The 23,614-nt window shown below is 42.8% G+C and overlaps 1 protein-coding gene across 1 annotated transcript; it reads left to right on the top strand.

Moving 5' to 3' along the window:
- Positions 1 to 674: 674 nt before the first annotated feature.
- On the top strand, positions 675 to 21,437 carry RPL24 (Translation protein SH3-like family protein). Its single transcript, XM_086517590.1, has 4 exons — positions 675 to 865; positions 997 to 1,032; positions 20,809 to 21,042; positions 21,117 to 21,437. Exons 1-4 carry the CDS (start codon positions 737 to 739, stop codon positions 21,312 to 21,314), a joined length of 597 nt encoding a protein of 198 aa, XP_086373716.1. The 5' UTR covers positions 675 to 736; the 3' UTR covers positions 21,315 to 21,437.
- The last annotated feature ends 2,177 nt before the right edge of the window (positions 21,438 to 23,614 follow it).

Genomic DNA, 23,614 nt, shown 5'->3' with positions numbered 1-23,614 from the left:
ATTTGAATGCGTCACTTGTCTATCCACCATAGCTTTTCATGGTTTTTCTATCTGCCACTTCTATTAAGGGCATTTGTGCTATGCACTAGTTTTGATCCCTATGTACCTCCTTCTACAATGCAACATTGCATGGTGCAAGTGGTTTTTTTGGCTTTTCTTGATATCCTTGTTACGTAGTAAAATATTATGATGCCTCATTGTCCTATTCTTGAAAGAGAGTTGAAACCAAGATTCTATTTCTAAGCACCCCTATGCAATTAATATATTTCCATACTTGCTAGAGTGACGTTGAATTTGCTATTGGATATTTTATAATTTTTTTGTTCACAATGGTGGTTCTCTCCTTGGAACACAAGGTTGTAATTGGTGGCCATGTTCTCTACAAATACGACTATATTGGTTCCTCTTGCTTTTCAAGTGTCGTTTAAGCTCGAGCATCTCCTCATCTAATTCTATTGGTTTATCTTTGCTCTTTGCCTCTCTCTCGCAGAGTGTTTTGTTAGTGCAAGATGCTCAAGTGTCACATTGCCAAGTGTCAAACAAAAATACCAGGGGTGTCCACCCCTGATTTCTCTGTGGACCCTCTCTCTTTCTTCTACTCACTATTTTTTCTTTGCACTCTCCTACTTTTATCAAATGTTTTATATTTGCTTTTGACCCTTACCTTGAATGGAGCCCTTTAAAGCTTTCATTTTTGAACAGCAGGATAAGGCAGTGTTTCGTTGAGCTGCGAGCTATGGCAAGTCTCCAGCAGTCTATGAGCAGACTGTCCATCAATGGCGCCTCTCAGAGACCTCACACTTGCGCGTTTTCTTCGACCTCCTTGATGGGCGTTGGGGTTGCAATGCCGCTCTCCTTTTCACAGGTAGAGAGAGAGAGAGAGAGAGAGAGAGAGAGAGAGAGAGAGAGAGAGAGAGAGAGAGAGAGAGAGAGAGAGAGAGAGAGAGAGTTCTTGTGCTTGGATGCATCATCTAAAAGGGACAGTTTGAGATGCAGGTCCGCGATGGACGAAGAAGAAGTGTAATAAGCATGGTGAGTGTAACCATTATTCTTAACAGAATCTGCATCATAACTTTTCCTGCAATTACCGTCAGAAATGAATGCAATTGTGACTGGATCAACCTATTCTAATATTCTTACATGTTTTTGGCACGTTACTCGCTGATAGATGGTTTGCTTAAAATGGGCCACTTTTCTGGGCTGTTTTGAAGGGTGTAGCATGGTGTGGTTGTGTGATGTGATTTTGTATCGACACCAGTTTGTGTTCACTTCAAAGGAAAATATTGCCTATTTATGTTGTCACTGTGTTGTCATGTCACTTTTAGAAGTCTTGAGACAGAACCTTATGTCATAGTATGCTGCATGCATGTAACCTGTTTCAATGCGTGTTTGTTTCTGGTTTCATTGCTTTGCATCCTTTCTGCTATGCATACAATAGATCTGGAGTTGAATGTTTTGTGCTTCTAAGAAGTCATAAGTACTGCTTCATTGTGCTACTCAGCGATTTTTCTTTTCCAATGTTTTCTAGCCATTATTTTTTAAGGGTACAAGTGTGGACAATGGGGAAAAACTCTCTAATAGGGTACCTATCTAAGCACTTTCGCTCAATGGCAAGCTTAGTTAGAATATTTCTCAAATTGGTTAGGCCATTGAACGGTAAACCTTAAGGCAATGGAAAACGTCTGGTCTATCCAACTTGAGTCATTTTGCAACTTGGCACCATTGCAATACCCCCTTGGTGATAGCCTGTCTTCGGTTGCATGAATACAAAGACACCCAACATAGTGTAAATAACAGCCAATTTAAAATGACACAAGAGGCCACTTGACTAGTGATTGAGCCTTTTTTTGACTTGCAGATTTGAAATGCCAACCAATGTGCCCTTAGAGTGTAAGGCTCATCGATACTTTGACTCTGTCATGCGATGCCACCATAGTAACATGGGACACCCATTGTTGGACTTCCCGTCCCTGTTGTCCTCCCACTCCCCTCATCCGTGCAACATTCCCTTGTTTTGAACCCCCTTGTGGAAATAAGATTCCCCTCCAAGCCCCATCCTTGTTCCTTGTCCTAGCTGTTCGGGATGCTTCGCATGTAACTATGGATACCATTTGTTGAAATTTGGGATCAACTTTGCAAGAGGTCTCACATCTAGTACTATCGGTACAATGACATATGCTTAACTAGAAGTTTTCTCAAACTTGTCTATCCACAAGATTTCTTAACGTAGTTGTGCATGTTATTTGAATGCATTTTTGTTGGATTCTACAACAAGCCTAGACAAAAGAGCCAGGTTATAGCTAGTTTGGTGTTACGTGCGACGAGCTATATTGAAGTCCTTAAACAATCACGTGTCCCTTTTTATGTGGAAACTTATTGTGAGGATTCTAGATACTAATCCTTAATTAAGTACTTAAACTCATGATTAAGACTTGAGAAACTTGAACTGAAGTCAGAAACAAGACTTAGAAGACTCTGTGTTTGATTGATTGAATGATTCCTTGAAACTGAGTATAATAGGCTACTTATATAGGAGACGAAGAGACAGAAATGAAAAGACACGTGTCATGGTGAAGAGACATGACTAAGACACATACTTTCGGCAAAGAGTTGCAACCATTGGGCGAAGAGTCGCACCCGTAGAGTAAAGGGGTGTGACCAGTCGTCGAAGGAGTGTGGCTTTTGGCGAAGAGACGTCCTTTGGGCGAAGGGGTGTGACCATCCATGCGCAGGGGTCCTCCTTGGCTTGGCACTTCGCGTATCTGCAACTAGAAGTAGATGTATTGCTGTTAACATAGTCACAATGGTGGCATTCCTTCCCATTTAAAATGAGAGCCCGTGTCAAAGAAATGTCTTTTGATGTTGATAGAACTTTGGAAAAGCATTGAATCTTTGAAAATCTTCAATCTTTGAGTTATCAAAAACCTTTGTCTTAAACCTTTGCTTCTTGCAAAACCTTTTTGCTTTGACTGCTAAATCCCATGTCATTGCATTATTCAAAGACTTTTTAGAGGAATCTGGCATAATCAGGTTAACTACAACAAGAGGTTGATCTTCAAAATTCTTCATGCGATTGTAAGATTTCTGGTTCAAAATCTTCTAATAACTGCGAAATATCTGGGGAAGAGGAAATCTTCTCAAGGTACTCTTCAGATGGGGTAACTTCAACTTTAGTAATCACTGGAGAGGATTTTGGCTTGAGACTGTAATCATCTTTCAAGAATGAATTCCAAAATTCTTCAGAATCATCTTCAGGAACTGCCACTTCATGACTTGCAATTGGCATATCATCATCCAGTAAAGAATCAAAGAAAGCATAGTTGTCTTCAGACTCGGAATTTGCAACTATCTCCTTATCTTTGTCTTCATCAATTGATTCAGGAGAAGTTAATGAATTCAAGAATTCATTAATAATAATATTTGCATCTGTATCAAAAATCATATTCTCTTCATAATCCACTGTATCATTTCGCTTGACTAGTACATGTGAGACGTGAATCACTCTTTCTGTATGAGAAAGCCCGTGTAAAGTCAATTCACGTCCATCTTTGAATAAATTGATAGTATGTCCTTGAAAGCTAATTGTTGGATCATATTGGAATAACCAATGGTGACCAAGAATCATGTCGTAATAAGATAAAGGCATGACTTCAAAATCTAGTTGATCTGCATAAGTTTCAATCTCGAACTGCAATTGTCGAATTGTCTGATCACAAGTCAAAATTGATCCCTCTGCTAATTCCACATTATATAAGGAGATGTCTTCTGGTTGGTAAGCCAATCTGTTGAACTATCTGAGTGCTGACGAAATTATTCGAGCATCCGCTGTCTACCAAAAAATTGATGGAGCGACCATTGAGTGTTCCAAGAAGGCTCAAAACTTGCTTTGAGAGAGGCTCCAAAACTGAAGAATTGCACTGAGCATGCTTCATAAGAATAGTCGTATCCTCTGAGTCACGAATCGTATTGACCACAAATTTTCCTTTATCCTTAGCAGAATCTGGTTGTTCAAAATTCGATGATGTTTCCGCGTTGGAATTTCTTTTTGAATTAGACGGATTTGGTTTCTTTGGACATTGATACCATCTATGGTCACCACCGCAAATTGTACATAATCCTTCCTTCTTTGAAGTCGAAGATCCATTTGACGAAGAGCCTTGCTGAGTATTGGAATGCCGATCTTGAGAAAAACACGTCCTTTACCACGATCAAGTGGAGAAACATGTGAAGAAGATCTGCTTTCAGATTGTCGATCTTGAGAATAGAACCTTGAAGTTGAATAAGGTTGCGTTGCTTGTTGTCTGAACTGACACTGATGTTGCTGACTTTTGGCTATAGCTGTCTCTGCGGTCGCGCTATGAAAAGTGAGCACTGTTTGAAGATCTCTCACCAGGGAAAAAATTTTGTGTAGGGCACCAATTATCGCCAAGACGCTCCACATAGGCAATTGTAACATCCAAGGTGGTAGGGTTGTATTTGTGCACATCGTCCTTCAGGTTGGGTTTGAGTCCGTCGATAAAGCTGTGAAGTTTATCAGAGGGACTAAGAGTCTCTATCTCCAGAGTTAGCCTTTGGAACTCTGTGATGTACGCGGCCAAGGAACCTGTCTGGCTCAGGTGGCGAAGAGAGGACCGGGCATGAAAATCCGCATTGGTAGGTTCGAACGCCTTGCGAATAGCACGCCGGAATTTATCCCAAGAAGGTGTGTGTTTACCATCAACAACCCGTCGTTGCCACCAAAGAAATGCTATGTCCTTGAGCAGAGAACTAGCAAGTGCAACTTTTTTACGCTCGATCAAATCTGTGTTTGATAAGTAAACCTTCATTTGGAACAACCATTGGTCTAGCACGCGCTTGTCGCGGCGACCATTATACGGTTCCGGCAGTTTAACATCAAGCTTCTTCTTCTGTGCAGCATTAAAAATTTTATAAAGTAATTGAAGTTCGCGATTGTCTATCTCTTCAGTTGGATCTGGTTCGTTTGGTTCGTCCACTGAAGCTTCGGAAGAAGGTGTTGAAGATGTTGCATTAGTAGTTCGAGAAACAGTAGGACGACTGCGAGAAGTGTTTTGCGTCTGCATCTCATCCAAGCGAGTGTGAAGTGATGCGAGGCTTACGGAAAGTGTGGCCATCTGCTCCTTGATAAAAGTAAGGGCATCGTCAGATTGACCACCTCCATCCTGAGAATTTGGCATGGTTATGCCTCAAAAGGAACTTGAACAAGTGCAAGTTCTGGGTCGGGAACAGGTTCTGGGACGAGTGCTCTGAGAGTGGAAAGTATGTTCGGAAACAGGTTTCAACTCTGAAGTTTGAGAATCAGGAATACTTATCACTTCGAGTGCAAGGAAGGTTTTTCCGAGAATACAAGTTCGGGAATCTTGTCTATGGAAAAGAGGATGGACACCCTGAACGTGTCATTTTCAATGGGTGCGGTGCCGACTGCGTGCAGAGGAGAAGCAAATGACTAGCGCTAGAGGGTGAGAGAAGGGCAGCGTGGATATACTGGAGTCCTGTTGGCTAACTCTTTTTTTTTCTTTTTTTAAAAATTATAGCGAATTCACACATATAATAAATTGGTGCGGCCTACAAGGATTGCATTAGTGAAAGGGTTTGCCAGTATGAGGTAGCACCAAGGGGTTCCTACGCCAAGTGGTGCAACTCTTCTCATCCAAGAGGTGCAGGGCTTGCTGAATTTCAGCAGTGATGCGGAAGGGAGCCTGCAGCGAAGGGTTGCTACCTTTTGGCACGAAGGGACACCTTTCGACGAAGAGGCATCCGGAAATATATTCAGCAGGTATGCCGTACACACCCATCCTCGTCTCTTTTATATTTATGTACTTAATAAGAGAAGGGTTCGGGTTACCTCATACATGTTGGTATGTAGTCCATCTTTCTGCTGCTTCCATACAACTCCGGGAGAGGGTAGAGTGTAGCGGCGAGGGTGAGAGGCTCACAACCTTCGGGTCTCGGAAAAAAATTTTGCTCTGATAACCACTGTGAGGGTTCTAGATACTAATCCTTAATTAAGTACTTAAACTCATGATTAAGACTTGAGAAACTTGAACTGAACTCAGAAAGAAGGCTTAGAAGACTCTCTGTTTGATTGATTGAATGATTCCTTGAAACTGAGTACAATAGGCTCCTTATATAGGAGACGAAGAGACAAATGAAAAGACACTTCTCATGGTGAAGAGACATGACTTTAGACGTAAAGACACATCCTTTCGGCGAAGAGCTGCAACCATTGGGCGAAGAGTCGCACCCGTAGAGCGAAGGGGTGTGACCAGTCGCCGCGTTACACAGCTCCCAGTACCTCACCTTGAAAAGGGGGAGATGTCACATGCACATCTAACCCTATGTGCATGTGGACAAGCTATACCTACTCCCAGGGTTTAGGTAGCCTAGGAAGTGTTCTGGCACCCTTGTGAGCATGTACGCAAGCCGTGCATGTCCAGTCACTTTGAGTAGTTGCATACCCTCTGATTGCACAACCCATCAGTACCCAGCATGAGCATTTTCCACCGCATGAACCCTTTTTTTAGCCCAAAGTGCATATGAACCACATCTTGCACTTATTTATCAATAAGTGATTTTTAATCAATAATTACCAGATTGTGGGGCCGTAGGGAGCATTGCTTGACCCAGCCTCATGCACGCATATAAGGAACCCTAGCACTTGCATTTCTCAGGAGAGGAGCAGAGTAGAGAGCCTTTCAGCAGAACAACAGATTTGGCGTTTTTGCATCACTGGCCAGCCTTGGCGTTTTTGCATCAAGCGACCAGCCTTGGCGTTTTGCATCCACGCTCAGCCCCTTGGTGTTTTTGCATCAGCAAATCAGCCCTTAGCCTCGCGGCACAGTACCCTTCCCACACCAGACCCTGGCCTGAAATCAGCCATCGCCATCAGATTCAGCCAGCGTTTTCAGATTTCAGCCACCAGCGTTTTTGCATAGCGACGTCGTCGTCGTTGCCGTCGACACAATTACGGATTTAGCCCTAGCCCCAGCGATCTCATCATCACTAGCCTCAACCTAGTGTTTTGCATTTTCAGCTCTAGCCTCGCCATCGTCGTCGTCATTGGCATAGTACCTCAAGCATTTCAAGCATCTCAACATTATAGAACCATTGTACCAGATTTTTGCAATCTAAAGCAAATACCTCTCTAGCAATAGAGAGGGGGGCCCTTGGAGGGGGGTTTGGGACCCCATCTGGTGTCGTCTCTTCTCGCTCTCTCTCTCTAGCACTCTCATACACTTTGCACTCACAGTGTTCCATTGTCTTTGTTTTGGTCATTGCACATTCTCTTTCTAAGCAAGGAAGGCTCTCTCTTCTTCTTAAGTAAAAGGAACGTTGAGCACTCACTGTTCACTCATCCTGAGCTTACACCATCATTTACTTCCGCTGCACATTACAACTATTGGTACAGGTTGCCTCAACCACCTAGGAGAGAGCTCGCCTTATGCGTTAGTTTCCAACAACTTCCCAAAATAGCCGCAAAAAGATCCATGGAGTATGGCCATAAAGGCACCCCAATTTTGTACCTCTTCCATCTCCGGTAAGTATACTTGTAACTATGTCAGACTTTGTAAATAATTAATTTATTTACGAGAAAAGAATTATCTAATTAGTCGTGTGCACATCAGAATAGATCTAGCAGTTCGGTGCGCCGAAGCTTGGGCTAGAGCACCTCAGGGAGACCCTAGCAGAAAATACACTGAAGCCCTAGTGATTGGGAAATCGGGTCTTCAATGAAGGGGTAGATAGATAGTAGCCTTAGATTTCAGGCTCAGAAAAATAGGCGCGCTAGTGCAAGCACAAGAATGAGATGGGGTCCTTAGAACAACAGTAACCCTAAGGCCTGAATTATTTTTACGGCCTTAGGATAAGTCAGTTAAAGTATTTTTAAATTGATTATGCTGGACCAAATGGCCGGACAAGTGCGAACAGGTAATGCAAGAGCAGTGCTGGTACGGCATTGCGTTGGGGAGCAGCTAACATTTTCATTGATTGCATCTATGTGTGCAGTTGTGGTCCAATTAGCACATTTCATTAATAGTTTGTGAACTTTTAAAAGTGAAAGTTGAAGGGTTTTTAAGTTATTAAGTAAGTGTGCCAAGTGGCACACTTACCAATGCAAACTAACCCTCTCACTCACACTCACCCTCTCTCTCTTCCTAGCACCCCCTCTTCGTGTTGGCTTGATAAGAGTCCCCCCCCCTCCCCCATTTCTCGTGTTGGCAGTGCTCCTACCCCTCCTATTGTGAGTATGCTCTACGCATTGGTGTCCTCCATGGAAGCTTGAGAGCAGCCCCTTGTGACATATGTGTAGGCCTCGTGCTCCCATTGTCTAGAACAAGGGTTCTCATAGCCATAGCCAGCTTTTGGTGTAGTTTCATCGCGAGAAGTTGTAGCAGGCACTCTCTTCGTAGTGTGGTGGTTGTAAATTCTCTGTTTTCAGTCTCTAATGATCTCTTTTAGGGTGAATTTCAGCAAAATACACATAGAATCTAGTTCTTCTCTACCTATACTACGTGTACACAAAGTTTGGTGCAATTCCATCGCGAAAAAGGTCTCTATTTTGACTTTGGAAGGTGCTCAGGTAATATTTCCAGGTTATGTGCAGAAAATTACAGCAAGCATGTGTGCGTGCATTTTTGCGTGTTTCTCCCTTGTTTTTGTTGCAGGAATGATTATGCATAAAGAGACACAGTTAGCGGAAGGTAGACTCTCATTTTTGAGAGCTTCCGTTGAGTTTTGTGGAAGATAGTTTTTGAGAGCTTCCCAAATCTCATAGGAGAGGGAAATCCTCTCAGTATTTAGAGAGTAGCTTTCGCACTCTCTTAGTCAGAAGTAGAAAAGAAAGAATAGAGGACATGCTATTGCTCCGTTCCTGTGCTTGTAAAGATTCTCCCTTAGTAATAAAGATAATCTCTTTATGGGGGGGGGGGCGGGGACCAGCCCATCTTCTGGTCCCCAATGAAGTGTCAAGCTTTTCCTCTCTCTCTCTCTCTCTCTCTCTCTCTAATTCTCTTGAGTATTTGAAATACAATTAAAAGTCAGTTTACGCTTCCGTATTTTTGTAACAATGGTATCAGAGCAAGGTCATCTCTCTCTTTCTTAAGGGATTGCCGACTCTTGGTAAACCTGTAGAAATGGGAGGACGCGAGACAGAGTTCTCTCCTTCAATAGCAGGTGGCAGAGTTACAAAAATCTCTCCCATCCAGAAGTCCAAAAGATTCTCCATACTCTTGAGAAAGGGAAGGAGAAAGTGCCGATGGGATCAGGAGAAATCCAGCAGAACCCAAAGATGCAAGAACCAAAGAAAGATCCTTTAATTGGAACCTCTCGCATGCATTAGAGGTAGAGAAAACCTCCAGAACGTCATCTGCGGTTTAATCCAAAGGTTCAAGAGCAGGATCCTCCTGATTCTCCTCAGTTTTCTTTATGAAGGATTTGGATGACAGTCGCTCCAAAAGACATGTTTCTTGACGATCCGTCGCAGCAAGAAGTGCATTCAAGGGAAAGGACTCCTGTCCACAAGGAGTCTAAGCATAGAAAGAAGGAGCACCATAAGAGGAAGTACCACAAGCAGAAAACATTGAAGTCAGGAGACAAAGATGTAAAATTCGACACCTATAATGGACGGCGTTATAATGACAAAGCTTTGGCTTTCATTCGCCAATTTGAAGTTGCATTTGCAGAAGGGAACCTTAAAGAAAAGATCCAAGCTTCGCCATGTCAGCATGTACCTGAAAGGCATCGCCAACAATTGGTGGTTAACCCTGATCCTAGAAAAATGCAAACCCCAAGATTGGACTGCTTTCAAGAAGGAGTTCTACGCATCCAGACTATGAGGAAGAGGTAAAGAAAGAATGGGATCGACTCTCACAGTCAGAGAACGAAACTGTTCCACGCTATGTGGATAGGTTTCGGACGTTCTCTTGAAAGTCACTTCATTCAAGAAGATTGAAGATTCTGAGAAGATAGGCAAGTTTGAAGCAGGATTGCATGAAGCCTTGCAAAAGGCTATGAAGCTTTACCCTCGAGGTAACTTGCAGATACTTATGGAATCAGCTCGCATAGCTGATGGAATAGATGACAAGGGTACTCCCAGGAAGATGGAGCAAAGCACCTATCATGCCAAGCAGAAGGCTCTTCATGAGGAAATATCTCTCTCCTGCTGAATTAAGAACCTACATCAGACAAGGAAGATGCTTTAAGTGTGGACAAATTGGACATATGAAGGGTGATTGCCCTACCAAAACCCCACAACCACCCTCTTCCAATGCAGTCCCAGATGTACAGGGGAATATAACCAAGGATGGAAAAGCAAGAGCTCTTCTCAAAGCATGGGGTAGCATCAACAACCAACGGGCTCTTATTCTGTTTGATCCTGACAGTACAGACAATTTCATCTCTACAAAGTTAGCCGATGACCTGAATTTACAGCTTAACCGTTTTGGAGTTTCTATTCAAGCACAATCTGCTTTCAAAGGGCAAAACTCCAATCATAGGGAAGCTAAATTTAAAGGTCGACAACTACAAAGATCAAGAGTCTTTCTTATTAGCTTCACTTGAAGGGTGCGATGTTATCTTGGGAATGCCTTGGCACTACAAGATGCATCCCATTCTTGACTATGTTCAGAAAACTTTATCCTTTGATCATAAAGGAAAGGAATATCTTGTACTTGCGGATGCAGGTGATTGGCGTATCTCCATCGCCAATCACATTGCAATCGTGTTTCAACTTACTTGATTTTTGCAAGAGAGAGAGACGTGTCTGCTTCACAACTTTCTTCCTCCTTAGAGCAAAAAAGACTTAAGTTATTAGAAAGTTTTAAAGATTGTTTTGCAGACGAACTTCCAAATGAACTCCCACCTTCTCGACCTGAGGATCATAGAATTGATTTGATCCCAGGAAGTTCTCCTCCAAATTAGCCCCCTTATCGAGTTAGTCTAATGCAGCAAGAGGAAATCCTCAAACAGGTCAATAAACTTTTGAGGAAGGGCTTAATAAGGCCTAGTACTTCTCCGTATTGTTCACCTGTCTTGCTAGTACAAAAAAAGGATGGCACATTCCGCATGTGCATAGAGTATAGATCTCTAAACAAGATCACAATCAAGAATTGTCACGTGACACATCCCAACCCTATGTGTCCGTGGACAAGCTAAACCATAGCAGGGTTCCCGTCAGTCAAGTCAGTTTAGATTAGCAGTGATTTGACACTTTTGTGAGTCTATTCGTAGACCGTGCATGCCCAGTCACTTAGCATAGATGCATATCCTCCGGTTGCACACAGCATGATCATCGGTATTCCCTTCAGAATCGATCAGATTCAGTCAGGGGAATTTTCCGGTGCATTTAGCCTATTTTCCCTATTTTTGGTCATTTTCACTTATTATTTTTAAGTGACTTTTCAACAAAAGTAGGTAGGGCAATTTTGCTAAGTTAATATATAAGCAAACCCAAGTTAGCACTTTTTGGTAGAAGAGGCAGCAGGAGCTTCCCGCTCAACAGGCAACTTCTCAGCAGTACCCCCCTCAACATCAGATCCATCGCCATCCTCTCCCATCCCCTTGACGTTTTTCACAGCATCAGCCTTGCCATTGAAGTTCCCCCTTCTGGCGATAGTCCCCGAGCAGATCAGCCCCATCCGTGGCGTTTTCTCACGACCAAACCACCTCAGCCCTTAGCGTTTTTGTCCCAGCAAACTCAACGTTTTTGCAGCCATCTACTAACGCTAGGTTCTGCTGGTCAATTCAGCATTTTTTCAGCATTGAAAAGCCTGCAGCAACCAGTGTTTTTCAGCCTTCAACCTCAGAAGAAAACACAGCCTAGCAGGTACAAGAAGTCAACGTTTTTACCATCAGCAGGACCCCCGACCACTCAGTCATTTTCAGCCATTAAAACAGCAAGAAACAGTCATTTTCAGCCACGAAGACAACCCCGAATTCAGCCCTAAAAGATCACAGATTTCAGCCTTAGCCGTCGTCATCACCATCGTCGTCATCGGCATAGTCCAACTTGCATCTGTCCATTGCATTCGCATTGTACACCTTTGCGCAATCAAAGTAGACCACTCTCGCCGACGAGAGTGGGGCCTTCGGAGGAGGGTTTTACAACCTCTCGGGTGTCGTATCTCTTCTCTCTCCTTCTCTCAGTCTCATTCACTTGCACGCACAATATCCACTCACTTTGTTCGTGATCATAGCACTCTCCATAAGACGGAAAGCTCTCTCTTTCCCTAAGAACTAAAAGGAACCTTGAGCAATAAAGATCACTAATCTTGAGAAAATACAACATTCATTCCGCTGCACCTTACAAGAATCGATTTCCAATCCCTTGGATTGATGACATTCTTGATAAGTCACAAAGAGCAAGTGTCTTTAGTCATATAGACTTGAAGAGCGGGTATCATCAAATCCGCATAGCTCCTCAGGATGTGCATAAGACTTCATTTAGAACAACCTTCGAGTTGTATGAATTCTTGGTGATGCCTTTGGACTCACTAATGTACCAGCCACATTCAACAGAATGATGGATAGAATCTTTCACTCATATAGAAGATTTACTGGCGTTTTCTTCGATGATGTCTTAATCTTCTCAAAGACGGAAGACGAACACTATAAGCATCTCGCATTAGTGTTTGAAGAATTACGCAAACACAAATTATTTGTGAATGCTAAGAAGAGTGAATCCACTATTTGGGCCATATAGTATCTCACAACCAGGTGAGAATGAACCCTAATAAGATTCAAGCAGTTGTAGAATGGCCTACACCAACTACAGTACATGATGTACGAAGTTTTCTCGGCCTCTGTTCCTATTATCGGCGTTTCATTCAAGCCTTTGCCGCCATAGCATTTGCCGCCATAGCAGGTCCCCTCCATGATCTGACAAAGAAGCGGATTCCATTCCATTGGGGGCTTGGATAAGCTTAAGTATCTACTTAGTCATGGACCTGTTCTCACCGTCCTTGATCTTCGTAAACCTTTCGAGGTATACTGCGATGCATTTGGAGATTGTGTAGGAGCAGTTTTGAACCAAGAGGGTCACGCCCTAGCCTACGAAAGTTGGTCCCTTGAAGATGCAGAGTTGCATGCTTCCATATATGACAAAGAGCTAATGGTAGTAATTCATGCTCTTTCCATTTGGAAACGTTATCTGTTAGGAGCTGATTTTATAATCAAAACAGATTATCAGTCTTCGGTACTTTCTCACACAGAGAAAGTTATCAGAAAAGCAGATAAGATGGGCCAACTTTCTTTTAATATTCCATTTTTCCGATTTTACACTCTTCTGGAACAAAGAATGCAGTTGCAGATGCTCTCTCCAGGCGTCCAAAGATCAATGCACTGACAACATATCATGAGGAACTAGAACCTCTCAGTGAGATGTATCCTCAAGATCGAGACTTCGCTACAATTTGGGCAGATCTTCAAGCTGGTCACTCAAGGCCACCTTATTCCATTAGGGATAATATGCTATATCGTCAACAAGCAATATGCGTAGCTCAGCCCTTACGACAGAAGGTGATGGATGAAGCACATAATTCTCCTTACGTCGGGCATCGGGGAATTGCTGCTACCACTAACGCCCTCGAAAGATATTTCTCGTGGCCAACACTCTGGGGGACATTGAAAAATATGTACGCGAGTGTTTAGTCTGCCAAAAAGTGAAATATGACAGACATAAAGTTTATGGTAAGCTTCAGCCACTCTCTGTGCCTAACACGCCCTGGGAAAGTATTGCCATTGATTTAATTACGGATCTTCCTAGATCCAAGAATGAAAATGATGCAATCTGGACTATAGTAGACAAATTCAGTAAGCAAACACATTTCATTCCAGTTAAGAAGACGACCAAGGCTCATCACATGGCTAGAATATTTCTAGCCTAGATTTTTAAACACTATAGATTGCCAAAGACTATTGTCAGCGATAGGGATCCTCGCATGACTAGTCTATTTTGGTAGGCATTGTTCGAGAACTTGGGAACTAGCTTGATTTTTCATCAGCTTATCATCCTCAAACAGATGGTCAAAGCGAAACCGCTAATGCCACTGTTTTAGACCTCCTCAAGTGCTATGTTTTAGAACGACAATCCGAATGGGAACAGTACTTACCGTTAGTTGAGTTTGCGTATAATAATACCATACATTCCTCAATCGGCAAAGCTCCCTTCGAAATTATTTATGGGAAGCCACTCTTACTTCCTATTATGGTTACCAAAGAAAACATCTTCTCCGTAGATGAATTTGTGCGCAATATTGATATTGCCTATCAACAAAGAAAGCAAGTGATTCTTCGTACTCAAGAGCAACAAAAGAGAAAAGCAGACAAGCACATAAGAAATCTCAATCTTGAAAAAGGACAATATGTCCGACTAAAGTTTGAGAAAGCTAGATTGAAAAAGCGGGTTGGAAAAGGGATAGTTGTTAAACTTCCCCATAGATTTTCGGCCCTTTCAAGATTACAGATAAAGTCAATGACGTGACTTTTAGATTGGATTTGCCTCCTCATTGGCGCATCCATAATGCTTTTCATGTAAGTCTGCTCTGACCATTGAGAAAGCTAGATTGAAAAAGCGGGTCGGAAAAGGGAAAGTTGTTAAACTTTCCCATAGATTTTACGGCCCTTTCAAGATTACAGATAAAGTCAATGACGTGACTTTTAGATCGGATTTGCCTCCTCATTGGCGCATCCATAATGCTTTTCATGTAAGTCTGGTCCGACCATATGTTGGACCTCCTCTAGTGGCGCCAATACAAGAAGATCCTCCAAAAGTTGAAGAGACTAGGAAATCCTTCAACCTGAACAGATAATACACCACTCTGAGAGACAGCTAAAGTCCAGGAGCCTACATCAAAAGTATTTAGTCAAGTTCAAGAATTACACCCCTTTAGATGCAAAGTGGATGACTGAGTCCGATCTCAAGGACTACCCAGACATCTTGCACAGTTATGCTGACGCTCTACAGTTGAAGTTAATTGTTTAGAACCAAGAGGGATGTAACTATGTCAGACTTTGTTAATAATTAATTTATTTATGAGAAAAGAATTATCCAATTAGTTGCGTGCACATCAGAATAGATCTAGCAATTCTGGGGCCTCATGTGCGCCCAAGTTTGGGCCAGAGCACCTCAGGGAGACCCTAGCAGAAAATACCCTGAAGCCCTAGTGATTGGGAAATCGGGTCTTCAATGAAGGGGTAGATAGTAGCCTCAGATTTCAGGCTCAGAAAAATACGTGTGCTAGTGCAAGCACAGGAATGAAATGGGGTCCTTAGAACAACAGTAGCCCTAAGGCCTGAATTATTTTTACGGCCTTAGGATAAGTCAGTTAAAGTATTTTTAAATTGATTATGCTGGACCAAATGGCCGGACAAGTGCGAACAGGTAATGCCAGAGCAGTGCTGGTACGGCATTGTGCTGGGGAGCAGCTAGCATTTTCATTGATTGCATCTATGTGTGCAGTTGTGGTTCAATTAGCACATTTCATTAATAGTTTGTGAACTTTTAAAAGTGAAAGTTGAAGGGTTTTTAAGTTATTAAGTAAGTGTGCCAAGTGGCACACTTACCAATGCAAACTAACTCTCTCACGCACACTCTCACCCTCTCTCTCTTCCTAGCGTCCCCTCTTCCTGTTGGCAGAGTCCTCCCCTCCCCCATTTCTCGAGAGCAGCCCCTTGCGACATATGTGGTGGCCTCTTTCTCCCATTGTTTAGAACAAGGGTTCTCATAGCCATAGCCAGCTTTTGGTGTAGTTTCATCGCGAGAAGTTGCAGTAGGCACTCTCTTCGCAGAGTGTGGTGGTTATAAATTCTCTGTTTTCAGTCCCTAGTCATCTTTGTTAGGGTGAATTTCAGCAGAATACACATAGAATCTAGTTCTTCTCTACCTACACTACATGTACACAAAGTTTGGTGCAATTCCATCGCGAAAAAGGTCTCTATTTTGGCTTTGGAAGGTGCTCTGGTAACATTTTCAGGTTATGTGCAGAAAATTACAGCAAGCATGTGTGCGTGTATTTTTGCGTGTTTCTCCCTTGTTTTTGTTGCAGGAATGATTATGCATAAAGGGACACAGTTAGCGGAAGGTAGACTCTCATTTTTGAGAGCTTCCGTTGAGTTTTGTGGAAGATAGACTCTCGTTTTCGAGAGCTTCCTAAAATCTCATAGCAGAGGGAAAATCCTCTCAGTATCCAGAGAGTAGCTTTCGCACTCTCTCAATCAGAAGTAGAAAAGAAAGAATAGAGGACGGGCTATTGCCCCGTTCCTGTGCTTGTAAAGATTCTCCCTTAGTGATAAAGATAATCTCTTTATGGGGGGGAACAACCCATCTTCTGGTCCCCAATGAAGTGTCAAGCTTTTCCTCTCTCTCTCTCTCTCTCTCTCTCTCTCTAATTCTCTTGAGTATTTGAAATACAATCAAAAGTCAGTTTACGTTTCCGTATTTTTGTGACAATACTCCATCCCCATCAGTTGCAAAACGTATTTCAAAAGAAAAAAGATGCTCTCACCGTGATGTGCCCACGGAGGGTGTTGCTATGTCCCAAGAGTGGCAGCTCTCGAGGACACCCTCAAGCACTCACAACTTTCGGAGAGGCCAAAACGACTCATGAAGCATCCATATGACTGTCACTTACAATCAACATCCCATACACGAAAACTTGTGAGAGAAAAAAACTCGCCAGATTTTCACCATCGACTGGCATGTGCCCCCCTTCCCTTGTCTCTCGCTAGTAACATCCCATACCACCCTATACGAGAGTTGGGAGGACTTGTTAGGCTCGGCCATCATGGCCCCATGAGCTCTAGTGGTTTTGTGTACGTTGCCATGTCGTGCATACAAGCAGGAAGAAGCTCCAATACCAATGTTAGTCCCTTGCCGGATCCATCCTGCACACAGGACATGACACAAGCCAAAACTCACACCTAGACACACGTAGTGAGCGGATATCAGGATTCAGGCTTCACCTACCAGCCATAGAGCCAATAGGGACTCACCTCCGAGCTTGGGAGCCTGCAGCCAAGCAAGCTAGCCTCTACCACAATTTTCGGTGTCCCATACAACGAAGCCCACACCAGTACGGGTGTGCGGGCAGAGCTGCCAAGGGCCAAGAGTCCAAGTGTGGTGATCACACAAGATGTCTCACAAAGGAGACCCGAGTCCTATTTATAGGACTTCATAGCCTAAGGGCCATGTTCACACTGGCCAGACATATTGTAGGCGCCCATCCTAATGTCTGGGTACGTAAACCCCCTCCCCCCCGGTTGCAGCTGTAACTGCATGTGGTATGCATGTCAACCCTCCTAACGTGGGCCACTGGGCCATCCCGTTATAAATAACGAGACGGTGCTGAGAGCCTAATCTGAGCAAATGATGGCCATACTCTGTGATGCCGGTTGTGTCTGTTGAATCTCTCATGGTAGCCTCCTCCTGTGTGGTGTGTAGTGCCACCGGGTCCTATGTGTCGTATGTCGCACTGGTCACAACAGGTCCTGGCATTGAAGTCTCCCATGAGGAAGACTTCCCTTAGTGTAAAGTACTTCACAGTCTCATCTGACAAGCATGTGTATGGGGATGGTCTCTCTTCCCCATCCCTCTTCGTCTTGATGGGAATGGGATCGTGCTAGCTATGGTGGATGAAAGAGAAACATGGGGCACACAAGTGAGTGTGTGTTGGTTAGATTATCACTCAAGCGAATTAGGTTTCAAGATTAATTAACTTGGACTCATAAACACGATCTTGAGTTGGTGCTAAGCCATCACAAGCTCACCATAAACAAGAGAGATGTAATGCAAAAAGGAATTGGTTTGTCTATTCATGAAATGAGCTTAAAGTAGCTTTACAGCCTTACACCAATACATGTGGGATAATTCTACCTTTTCTCTCCTTGTCTCATACTCTAGGACTCTAGGACAAAACTCACACCTTATAATCCTCCCCTTGAGGTTTGGATTAGGAAGAATCTGAAGAAATTGACATCTCTAGTACACTCCAATCCAGGAGCAAAAAGAACATCTCCAATCCAGGAGCACAGACAACATACATCCCCAATCCAAGAGACAAACAACATAACACTCCAATCGAGGAGCAGAAAACATTGCTCTAATCCAAGAGCAAAATATTGAAAAATGTCTGCTTTGCTCTAATCTAAGAGCACCTTCGTCTTCTTCAATGCTTTGTCTTCAACTGCTTCATTTTCTTTGTCTTCGTATCCTCCTCTCGAACAAGTGCTTCTTTCCTCCTTTTGTTGTGCAATCAGGCTTTATTGGGAAAACAAGTGCAATGCAAAAATACTGATGTAAAAGAACTGCTAATGCGGATGCTAACGGTGGTGTTACCGATTTTCCCTCCTCTCAAAGTGAATTTTGAAATTTCCCCATGGTGCTTTTGAGCGGTCTTTGCTCTTGGAGACTCTCTAAGGCTAGTGTCTGGACTTCGTATTATAGCACAATGACAGCGGTCTTTGCTCTTGGAGACTCTCTTAGGCTAGTGTCTGGACTCCGTATAATAGCACAATGACAATATCTTCCTTAATGATGGATGTAGTGACTTAAATTGCAAAAAATTGTGCTTGGCTGCAAAGTTGAGAGAGAGAGAGAGAGAGAGAGAGAGAGAAAATCCTTTTGTGAAGCTCCTCTTCACAAATGATGGAAAAGCTTGGTCTTTTTTTTTGAATGTTTGCTTGATGAAGGCCGTGAAATCCTTTTGCAATGCTTGAAATTCCCCTTGAATGTCGAAGCTTGGGAGCTTTGAAACTTTGGATCCTTCTTGCTTAGGTGCTCAAAAGGATGGATGCCCTTGTGATAATAAACTCTTGTTGCTCTGCTCTAGGCTGTGGGAACAGTCCCCGTGTGAGATAGTGCCCCCTTGTAATAGCTTGTAGCGCTATAGTGTCGTGGGAATGCCGGCTATGCATGGCTTAGTGGTCGAGGAGTACAAGTGGTGCACGGGGAGTGTGCAGGGACGGTGGGCTTACGGAGCCAAAGACGCAATCAATTGAAATGCAGAGTTTCTTTGGCGCGAGCGACGAGCAAGGTCTTGGGCGCGGGTTGCTATGGGAATCCCCCCTTGCGGATCGGACGGGTCTTAAAAAGCAGATTGCATTGGAGGTAGACGTGCCTAAATAAGGCTCGTGGTGTTGAGCACAAGAACTCACAGTCAACACTCTATTTCTAGCTTCCTAACCAAGGAACCCTCGTGGGCTTGCTTGTGACAGGTTACCCGAATAAGGAGATTTTTTCTTAGTCCAGCAAGGGTGCACACACACACACACACACACACACACACCTAATAATTGCATAAAAATGGTGATGGGGTAGAGGGGGCTCGCGGCTTCCAAATGGAGAGCTTGAGGAGTCTATGGAAAGCTTGCAACGAGCACTTCAAGACTATGTGACCAATGCGACGAGAAAGCGAACTTGACGAAATTAATTGAAGGTGGAAATTAGCAAGAATCGACACTAAGTGCAACGTAAATATGAATGCAATAGCTTGCTTGATGATGCTTAATTGATGAGCTTATTAGAGGGGAAATCGAAGATGAGAGCGCACTAAGAGAATGCAATCACGCACTAATCGGATGGAAAGATCCTACGACTCTTAATCAAACTTGACCTAGCTATGGAGGGTAGTGGCTCAATGAACTTTCACCATGAACTTACCCACACATAGCCTAATCATGAATTGATTAGAGAGAAGAGAAGCCTAATGGAAATGCTAATTACATTATCACACAAAAGCATAGTAGCGAACCTAGCTAGCAAACCATGGAGCTCTGATACCACTTGATGGGAATGGGATCGTGCTAGCTATGGCGAATGAAAGAGAAACATCGTGCACACAAGTGATTGTGTTGGCTAGATTATCACTCAAGCGAATTAGGTTCCAAGATTAATTAACTTGGACTCATAAACACGATCTTGAGTTGTTGCTAACTTGCTAAGCCATCACAAGCTCACCATAAACAAGAGAGATGTAATGCAAAATGGAATTGGTTTGTTTATTCATGAAATGAGCTTTAAGTAGCTCTGCAGCCTTGCACCAATACATTTGGGATAATTCCACCTTAACTCTCCTTGACTCATACTCTAGGACTCTAGGACAAAACTCACACCTTACACGTCCCTGTAGTAGCAAATGTGGAGCATGAGGGGGGGAAATAGCAGAGGGCAATGTAGATGATCCTGTCCCGTGATAGCTCAAAGCGAATCCTAAGGTAACTGGCTTGCCGATTGCGTGCAGCAATCTGTATCCTACTTTGGAGTCCCTGTCTGAAGAGTATAGCCACCCCTCCCGATCCTCGTGTGTGTGTGTGTGTGTGTGTGTGTGTGTGTGTGTGTGTGTGTGTGTGTGTGTGTGTATGTATATGTATATATATATATATATATATATATATATATATAGGCATAGGCCCAAACCAACCCTCACAAGGGCCCCATATTGCGTTACTGGAGTAGTGTTTGTTCTTGATTGTAAGTCAATGGAAGTATAAGGCGATATCTATAACCAGATCCTCATGCAATAGATGTATGTATCAGAAGATCCTTAATCAATTGTGCAAAGTACAAAGAAGCTGAAGTTGTCTTTCTATTGCATTGAAATTTGTGTAGCACTCGTTAAGGCGGTAGCTGGAGCGCTACTCACTATTGTGTATTTTAGTTTACAGTAGATGCTTTTCGCTTTCTTCATATAGAACCCAGGATCACCAGGAGCTAATACATGTTCAAGTAGTTGTTTGACTTATGTTGATGTTCTGTGGTTTAAAGTGACTCTCTAAACTTCCTTGCGATCAACACAGGTTGTAAGGCGGTGGGAACGAAAAGAGGTAAAGCCAAACAGTCTACCTGTATTGCAAAAGCTTCATGTTAAGGTGGGGGATACAATCAAGGTGATTGCCGGCTCTGATAAAGGGAAAGTTAGTGAAATCACTCGCTTGTACAGACACAACAGCAAAGTTCTTGTGAAGGATGTAAATTTGAAAACAAAACATGTCAAGGGCAGGCAAGAGGGAGAATCTGGCCAGATAATTCAGGTAACGTGTTTCATTGTATGTTAACTGGTGCATTTCTGCTTAGGAGTACGCTAACATGCCGCAAAATCATGCAGGTAGAGGCACCAATTCACAGCTCCAATGTGATGCTTTACTCAAAGAAAGAAAAGGTGGCCAGCAGGGTGGGGCACAAAGTTTTAGAAGATGGAAGAAAGGTAAGGTTCCTTCTAAAGACTGGTGAAGTACTTGATAATCCCGAGGACTGGAAGCGCATCCATAAGAACAAGAAGAAAGAGAAGGCTGCAACGGCGTAGTTCTTGCCCGACAAAGAAATTAATCTCCCAAGCTCGGGGATTGCTGTTGTGTCTGTTGTTAAAACCTGGACACTCATGTTCATTGAGAGTAAGCAAAATGATGAAATGATGTGTTCATGTGCATGTGGTTTAGTTGGGGCAATTTTCTGTGTTATTTACTGATTTCCTGCCATGAAGAAATATCCTAGTAAATGACTCTTTTGACTTGCCCTGATTGTGGGCACGAGCAGGATTACTTGTGTTGAGGATGCCAAGGCTGTAGTATAAACACGGTTGTGGAAGCACAAATAAGGTTTTTTTTTTCTTTCGTTGCTCATTCACATCAGTGAAAAACATGCTTCAAATGCGCATGATGGTGATTTACGCCCTTCTCTTTTTCTTTGTTCTCAAATATCTGCAATTCAAAGGATGTTCCGGCAATGGTGTATGTTTGGTAGTCGGTTTGAGGATCGTTTTCTTGGACTCTTGATACCTTGGATTGTTCCAGTGTATGGTAGATTTCCTTTTGTTTGCAGGGGTATGGCATTAGTGTTTTGTAGAGACAAGCTATTTGTTCCCCATGCATGCATGTGATTTGGAGTACCTAAGAAGCTCAAAGTTGTGGGTTTGTTGCTGGTGAGAAGGATCTTTTTCCTCTCCTCATGTAACAAATGAGTCAGCAAGCAGGTCATATTGGACAACAGTCAGGAGTACAAGGGTTTAGAAGGTAGTGGCTAGTGGCTTAGTTGAAAATTTGCAGATCAAGGTGGGGTTTGAGAAGTTTAAAACCAGTTTTATGGTAATGGATGTGCAGGGTGCCTTCAACAGGTTGTTGGGTAGGCCTGCTCAGAAATGCAGGGGCCATACATGACTACGCTGGCCCTACATTGACCATACAAAGACCAAACAGAAGGAAGGATCCAGGTCAGGACAAACAACTTGAGAAGCTGGAAATTAGCCATGCGACTAGAGGAGTTATGCAGGAAATATCGGACCAAAAAGATAGAATGAATGCTACTCTCAATGAGCATATTTCCTATTGTAGAAACAGTCCTATATGTGGTACTACTAAATCAGAAGAATGCACTGGTACAGCGAGAGTAGTACCCAAATAGCTTTACCAAATCAAACCAAGGTGAGAGAACAATTAATCTGGACAATAGATCTTTGTTTGAGGGAGAGGATCAGATATCTGGGGGAACCTTTGATGAGAATACAACGGGGAGGAATAGACCAGATAGAGGTAACACAAAGTTCAAGCATCAGAGTACGGGAATACCAGAGTATAGGAATACTAGAGTACGGGAATACCAGATGGTGTAGGCTAGACAATGTTTGAAGGAGAACAATCTCAAGAGCAATTCAAATACACTTGATATTCAATATTCAATTGGAATTAACAGAGAAAGAAGCTGAATCCTTGGCTAGAAGAAATGGGGGTGGGATGTTGAACCGGTTATTATTAGATGATCAAGAAGTACAAGAATGGAACTTGGTTTCAGAGCGAGATTCAAAGATGATAAAGATCAACAAACATTTGAGGCCAAAGATTAAAGAAAAGGCAAGACAATTTCTTCAGAAATATTGAGATCTCTTTGCCTAGAAGCATACAAATTTGAAAGGAGTCGATTTTGAGGTTTGTCAGCACTGAATACCATGTAAGCTTGATGCTAGACCAGTGAGATTGCAAAGATATAGAACGAATCTGAACTACGCTAAAAAGGTCAAAGAAGAGATATACAACCTAATGGCGTGGCACATCACAGAGGTGGTGAGCAATGACTGGTTATTTTCCATAGTGGTGGTCTCAAAGAAAAATGGCAAACGCAGAGTTTGTGTAGATTACAAAACGTTGAACGCTCACACCATCAAAGACCCATTTCACTACCATTCAAAGATATGAGAGATAGCTAGTCACGAGATGTATGGCTTTTTGGATGGTTATCGTGGATATAATCAACTGAAGATTGTAGTAGAAGATAGGGCCAAAATGACTTTTATCATTGAATGGGGAGTATTCATATATCTGGTTATGTTGTTTAGTTTATGCAATGCTCCAACAACTTTTTAAAGATGTATAATGGAAATATTCAGTGAGTTCTTGCATAAGTTTTTAGCAATGTTTGTAGATGATTTCACCATCTATTCTTCGAAAGAGACGCATCTACTATTTTTGGAGATGGTATTTCATAGATGCAAGGAAAAGATGATCTATATGAATTCCTTCAAATTAGTATTCATGATCTGGAAGGGACAATTACTTGGTCATGTGGTGTCCAAACATGAAATTGAGATGGTTGATGACAAGATCCGAATTGTTT

Source organism: Adiantum capillus-veneris, chromosome 8, assembly GCF_014529385.1.
Source record: "Adiantum capillus-veneris isolate H3 chromosome 8, ASM1452938v2, whole genome shotgun sequence".
Lineage (NCBI taxonomy): Eukaryota > Viridiplantae > Streptophyta > Polypodiopsida > Polypodiales > Pteridaceae > Adiantum > Adiantum capillus-veneris.
The sequence above is the reverse complement of the archived record's forward strand: the minus strand, read 5'-3'. Positions and strand labels throughout refer to the sequence as shown.